The following is a 6,385-nucleotide window of genomic DNA, read 5'->3' as shown; positions in this document are numbered from 1 at the left end:
ATAGAAAGCATTTATTCATAATGCTAGTTATGAAAAGATTAAATTTTACTTCATTTGCCCTAAATGTAACTGTTATATCTAATTATTTTTAGTGAACAAGTTGTTAGAGTACTTGCATTTAAAATAAAACAAACGCTAAGTAATAAATTTAGATAGCTTTATTAGTAAGGAAACTTAAAGGTAATATACGATAAAAAATGTGCTGCAATAAATAATCTTATATTATACACTTTATATATAGTCCGCGTAAAACTGCTAGTCCGCTCTGAATATAGAAATGAATGACGTCGCCATAGCAAATTGTATGACTACACCTGTTAGCAAAAACTTCAGAATGGACTACTAGTTTGGCGCGGACTATACTTTTTCAAATAAAATATATTTAAACCAAACTCTTTTGTCTACTGTACAGTGGTTGGGAGAAAATGCTGGTAATAACTCTTAGTAAACTCAGTCATGAGATCTGGTGTTGCCTCTGGTAATGTTGTGATGAGTTTCGCTGGGCTACCAGAATATCTTGCAAATGAAGGCACTATGGTCTCGGCTGGCAACACTGAGTTGTCTTCGATCATACAGCAGTCTTTTAAAACACATCTTCTACCCTGGAATATCATTATCATTAATATCAAATGAGTATTGTTAATTCAGGCGATTTTTTTACGGTTGTAGTTTTAATAAAATTTTTGAAAAATGGAAATATGTAGTATTTGTTTCTAAAGAATATGAATGTAATTGCATAAGATTTATTTCAGCCATATTGCTATAAACATTACAAACACATTGTGTTCGGTTGAAAAAATCAGTACCTTGTCTGGATTCTACATAGGATGCTTACTAGAGTACAAAATATTTTTATTAACAAGTTATTCCTTGATATAATTTATGTAATTGGTAAACAATTGATACTTACTATAACAACATTTTTCCCAATATAAACATATGATCCCACTACAGCAGCATTTACTACTGTGTTCTCACCGACAAAAACATGATCACCCATTTGTAAAGGAAAGAATGCCACTCTGTAAAATAATATAGTTATTATTAGGACTTTTCATACCAGCAATAGAAAAGTATTAAATAATTAAAAAAAACTATATACTATATTTTGAAGGTGGTAGAACCCTTTGTGGTTCGACTCCGGCGGCATCACCGCCACACCTATTTCTGCCTAATAACAGCAGTGTTAGGCGCTGCTGTGTTCCGTTTTGAAGGGTGTGGTAAAGGAGACATACTTTTATCGAGGCGTTCCAGTTTAGTCCTCAAGGGTAGCGGCACATCTGTGGCCAGCCTCAGGTAGGAATATCTAATCCTATCTGGGGTTGATTACAGATGTCCATGGGTGGCAATAGCCACTTACTATTAGGTGGACTGCATGCTCGTCTGCTACTACTATATTATAAAAAAACAAATCTATTCCATAATATTGTAATGTATTTTATCATTAGTTTTACCATAGACGATGGCCACAGTGGACTATGCCAGTGAACGTACGGGCCAAATCCTTCTCACTCAAAGAGACCAGTGTCCAGCAGTGGGACAGTAAAGGATTAATGATGATGCATTATAGAAGTCATTTAAATGTAATCTTTTCATGAATATTACCAGGTAAATTAAATGTATATTATCTATCCATTCATCAGTCTTTTATAGTCCACTGCTGAACATAGGCCTCCCCTAATCTTCGCCATTCTGACCAGTCTTGAGCAGTCTGGATCTATGGATCCATGAAATGTATATTAAGCTTAAATAAATGCATACAAAGTATCATCAGAGATTTATTGTAGGTTCAATATTGTAACCATTGAATACTCAATTAGACTGAGCCATACACTGACCCACACTATACCCTGCTTCTATTTAATAAATCAACACATCACAAAGAACAACACCTCTTTTATAATTATGACTTACCCTTTACTGAATTTCTTGAAAGGTGGCCGTATAACAGATCCTTTGCTGATGATACAGAACCTCCCAGTCTTTACATTGGCTAGGTCTCCTCGGATTATGGCATCACTTTGTACAATGACTTTCCCGTGAAGGACTATGTTCTGAGAACCACAGAGGACTGTTTGTCGGCTCACTTTATTCCCTGATGCCTGTAAAGATTAATTATATGTTTTAAAAAAGTTTCTACCTACAACTTGATCTGTGTAAGTATGGTAAGAAATAATGCATAGATAGGAACAAGTTTATGAGACATGATTAATGTTTATAAGTTTTTATGGCCTTTGCATAAAAATTGTTACCCTCTGTAGTAAGTTGCCTGAGAGAGTCTAATACATCAAACTTTCTATATAAAAGGTCAATCACATAGATCCAAATAACCCTAAAATTATTCAGACAAACAAATAGTCCACTCTTATAAGGTATGGTTTGTAGTTATATGAAAAGCTAGAAATGCTCCTAAGTACTATAAAAAAAATTAAGTCGCTTTTAAGCGCAAAAAAAGAGTAGCTGATTTATTTGGTATCACAGTCGTTCATTAAGTTCAGATTAACAGTTAAATAACAGCCTGATTAAGTTGGAACTTGAAGGACTCACTATTACAGGATAGATCTATCGAGAGGTGATCGATATAGAGGTGTATTATACTTAATTGGGCTCTTCTAATAGTTAAAGACTTAAGTTAAAAGTAACTTACTGTTTCTACATATTCCGACTTGTTGTAGTAGGTGTCTTGGAGCTCCATTTTGAATTGATTTTGCTATGAGATAATAATAAAATAAAATCTTAAAACGTAGTATTACGGAATGTTGGAATTTTTAGTTACTTATTAATGACTCATTTAAAGTTTTTCGAAGTATTTTTATGGAGAAAAACTGCAAGTATAAACGTTTGTGACAGTGAACCTGCTGTGATCTGTCAGTGTCAGACAACTGTCAATTGTCATGTCAATGAGATTTGAAGGAAAGGTCCAAAATATTTTAATAACAATCTTTATAAAAATATTAAATTATATATTAGCCATAATAGAAAATTCAACATAGGTTATTGATTTCTTTATTTAGTGTTAGTATTTTAAGAAAATATAAAAATTAAATTGGTGTTTTTTAATTAAATATAACTTTAATATCTGACATACCTGGGACTTTTTTGGAATTAAATACCTAACTTTATAAATGCACTCACAGTATAGATGCAATCAGTTTAAACAAAACTAAAGTGTATTTATGGTATTATTTTTGAGTAATAAAATATTTTAGTCGCAACAAGTTACAAGAAACAAATACGTTATTTATTATTTTAGTAATTAATTTGCTTTTATTGTATTCTAATTATTTACGTTCTTAGGCAGTATACATTTAGGTCTGTATACTTATAAGCACGCCTGAAAAAATACGTTTCCCGCCTAAATTATTCCGGGATAATTTGAATTTTATTTTTAGTATTTTTTATGTAGTATTTAATTGATAACCAAAGTTTATGAGAAATTGTAAGTTCTTAAAATATTCCGCAATGGATCGTTACGTTATTAAGGAAAGAAGGCCTGGAACAGGTATTTAACCGTTAATCTCAGTCTTTAAAAATGAATTAGGTTTTGCGTTATGATCCTTATACGAATTTTATTTCATTTCGTAAGAATGACTATAATCTGCATGATACAGCACGTAAATAGTAAATTATAAAAGTTTGTAACATGGGCGGTCTAGTTTAGGGTTATATCCTGGGTCAGATGTATATGAAATGTATGAATTTAAAATTTTGACCCTAAATTCATCTTAACTACTAATTTTTATATTCCACAAAACAAAAATACAGTAAGGCTATGAATGAAAAAGCAGAGAGAAGCATTATTGCTATTTATGTGCGTACGTAATATAAAGAATAATGTTCGTTATTAAATTACACAAAAATCCCTCTAATAGGTTTGAAGGTACTTACTTACGTAAAATGTTCGCCTTTCAGAGTATCCACAGGGAAATCAAATGATAGCTTTTTCGACAAGTAACACAGCAGGAAATAATGTTAGTATGTAAGTATAATATGAATTTATACAGATTAGATTTTAAAATGTTTGCTTATACCTACGTCTTATCAAAGTAGAATTATTGTTGGATATTGATACTTTTTGTAAACCAAAAATATAATGCTGTAGAAAAACTCTGTTTTGAATTTAGAAAATATGTCATCGGTATTCTTGCTGTAGCTTTCACACAGAACGGTCGCATAGCACTGAATAACTGAACTCTGCTATTTCCTAGTTTTCTTTCAATTATGTGTACGACTAAATTATATTAACAAATTTTAATTATATTATACTTTCTTATACCTATACTTAATTTGATTTGAAATGCGTGTATCCCTTTAATCTGTGTTAGGTACTATAAAACATAATCAAACATGTTTAACTGTTGAAAATAAAACTGTTCGTATGTATGAAAGAAAAAAGGAAGAAAGCAGAAAAATGAAACTTTCTTTGTTACATTATTTTGTCACCATATTATTATAATATTATTACTATGTAGACACCTATGTTACAATGTAGAGAAGAGGGTCGCTAAGTGGAATATCTGAGGATAGAGGAAATACTCTCCCTGGAGGGATAAGTACGTAAAATTGCCGTTTCTCTAAATCTCTCTTTCCGACTCTACATGATTTTATATTTTAACATCATAGAAAAATGACGGAATTGTAAGAATGAATGAAGAAGAGATATATAATATGTGTTTACGAAACTTTGCTGCAAAAAATAATAAGTAAAAGTAAGGAACACAATAGCAATTCTTATTTTTTAAATATACGTATTTATTTGGACAAAATTTTCCATATGTTCACTTGGATTGGATTTCTGGAAAGGGACCAGATAATTTGTGGATCAAAGGCAAATTTACTTATCCGTACTGAGACCACAGTCCTCGTTTTAAAGTTTGTTTATGTTTTGAGGGTTGTGGCTTTATCTTTAGGTTTTATTTATGTTGAAGTAAAACTACTCAGAATGTGTTTTATGGCCTACTTACGGTTTTGAATTGTGTCCTTAGATGAAAATGCGAGTTGAGTTGAATATTTGCTTTTCACTCAGAATATTCAATGTTAACTTGATTTTCTAGTTATGTAAGTACCTAGTATTAGGTATCAACTATAATATCAGTAGCTTTATTTGGATTGTAGCTAAACTATACCTGCGATTTCGTGGATGTTCTCGATATTTATTTAAGTAGGTAAGTAGATAGTTAATGTTTTCTAAGTTATCTGAACTCTGCTAATATATTTTTTGCCCATATGATTGACTAAGACCTAAACCTATTTTATTCTGAGCGGAGACATATTGGTTGAAATATCATAATATCCTTTAGGCTTAGGGCTGTCAGCCAAAACCTAAATTGCCGATGTCGCATAACAGCTTAAAAAAACTCTGCCTTCATTTGGGTAAAATCGATATTTATTCCGAGAACCTATTTTTATACTTGACTATGGTTATGATTTTAGTCTATTTTTCACCTTGCCCTGAGATATCACTTACTACTGTAGGTACTGTAATAACTACCACTCTGATAAAAGCAAACACTTAGATACTTATATTACATACCATTAAAATTGTGTATACATTCTCCCCTTTAAAAGCTCGAAGCGTGTGAGTCGGATTTGTGGGCTTCTCTTATGGAAATACCAACGCATTTTGTACCCATACGAGTAAATGTATGCTTTTACGTTGCTGTTAGTTCGATTTGGTTTTGCTGGGGATTTACATCATCCACGCCGATACTTTGAGGAAAATAATTATATGTTAGCATGTTCTTGTTTGTATATAATTTGCCATAGAATCCTTAATTCACTTTATTTTTTTTAAGTTCGGACCTTGAAGGTACATTTGTGATCAATTTCACCAAAACTTTCTCTTGGTCAAAAGAAAAAAGAAAACAACACTACTCTTTTTAAAATGAATGCCAAAGACAGTACCATTGCTAAATCCCACTTCCGAGAAAAGGTTGGATTATTATGGACTTGATGGAAGGAACATAAGCTTCTGTAGTCTGCTGTATAATTTCTAACGAATCAACTTCCTACTTGTTTGAAAAATACTTAGTATAAACTTACTTTTAGGCCAGAGATGTATTATGGAGCCCATGATTTGCAGAGCATGCAGCATACGGGAGCGGGATTTTCACACATGAATATGGGTACACCACATACCCATGTTCCACCACATTTTGTGCCGAATAACGTATGTTGATAGCTATGTCTCTAGCTGTTTTTTTTCATAAAAATCTTACTTACATTCAATAATGTACTTATAAAATGTTATTTTTTTTTCTTATATTGTGTTTTTTATTTTACCTTAATTTATATTACCGAATGAAGTAAACAAGTTGCCCTTTATTATGTACATATGTTGCTCTTTATTATATGTGTCATGTAGGTAACATGTATGTTTTATAAA

The 6,385-nt window shown here is 31.7% G+C and overlaps 1 protein-coding gene and 1 long non-coding RNA gene across 2 annotated transcripts; one reads left to right on the top strand and one right to left on the bottom strand.

Annotated features, from left to right (window-relative positions):
- Window positions 1-143: 143 nt before the first annotated feature.
- On the bottom strand, window positions 144-2,872 carry DCTN5-p25 (Dynactin 5, p25 subunit). The gene is made up of 4 exons (XM_073092946.1): window positions 2,648-2,872; window positions 1,915-2,102; window positions 911-1,022; window positions 144-602 (listed from the first exon to the last, which is right to left on the bottom strand). Exons 1-4 carry the CDS (start codon window positions 2,693-2,695, stop codon window positions 402-404), a joined length of 549 nt encoding a protein of 182 aa, XP_072949047.1. The 5' UTR covers window positions 2,696-2,872; the 3' UTR covers window positions 144-401.
- A 497-nt stretch (window positions 2,873-3,369) lies between these two features.
- LOC140757207 (uncharacterized) lies at window positions 3,370-6,158 on the top strand. The gene is made up of 3 exons (XR_012103948.1): window positions 3,370-3,502; window positions 3,913-3,979; window positions 6,049-6,158. It is a non-coding gene; the product is annotated as an uncharacterized LOC140757207 (long non-coding RNA).
- The last annotated feature ends 227 nt before the right edge of the window (window positions 6,159-6,385 follow it).

Source organism: Epargyreus clarus, unplaced genomic scaffold (genome assembly GCF_041222505.1).
Source record: "Epargyreus clarus isolate Ecla_fem2 unplaced genomic scaffold, WU_Ecla_fem_2.2 ptg000004l, whole genome shotgun sequence".
In the NCBI taxonomy this organism is placed as follows: domain Eukaryota; kingdom Metazoa; phylum Arthropoda; class Insecta; order Lepidoptera; family Hesperiidae; genus Epargyreus; species Epargyreus clarus.
This window is presented reverse-complemented; position numbering and strand designations above follow the sequence as displayed.

Coding starts and splice junctions, on each gene's coding strand:
- DCTN5-p25 (XM_073092946.1), bottom strand. CDS start 2,695: ATGGAGCTCCAAGACACCTACTACAACAAGTCGGAATATGTAGAAACA. Junction 2,103..2,647: donor AGTCGGAATATGTAGAAACA/GTAAGTTACTTT, acceptor TAATCTTTACAG/GCATCAGGGAATAAAGTGAG. Junction 603..910: donor TTGGGAAAAATGTTGTTATA/GTAAGTATCAAT, acceptor ATGATATTCCAG/GGTAGAAGATGTGTTTTAAA.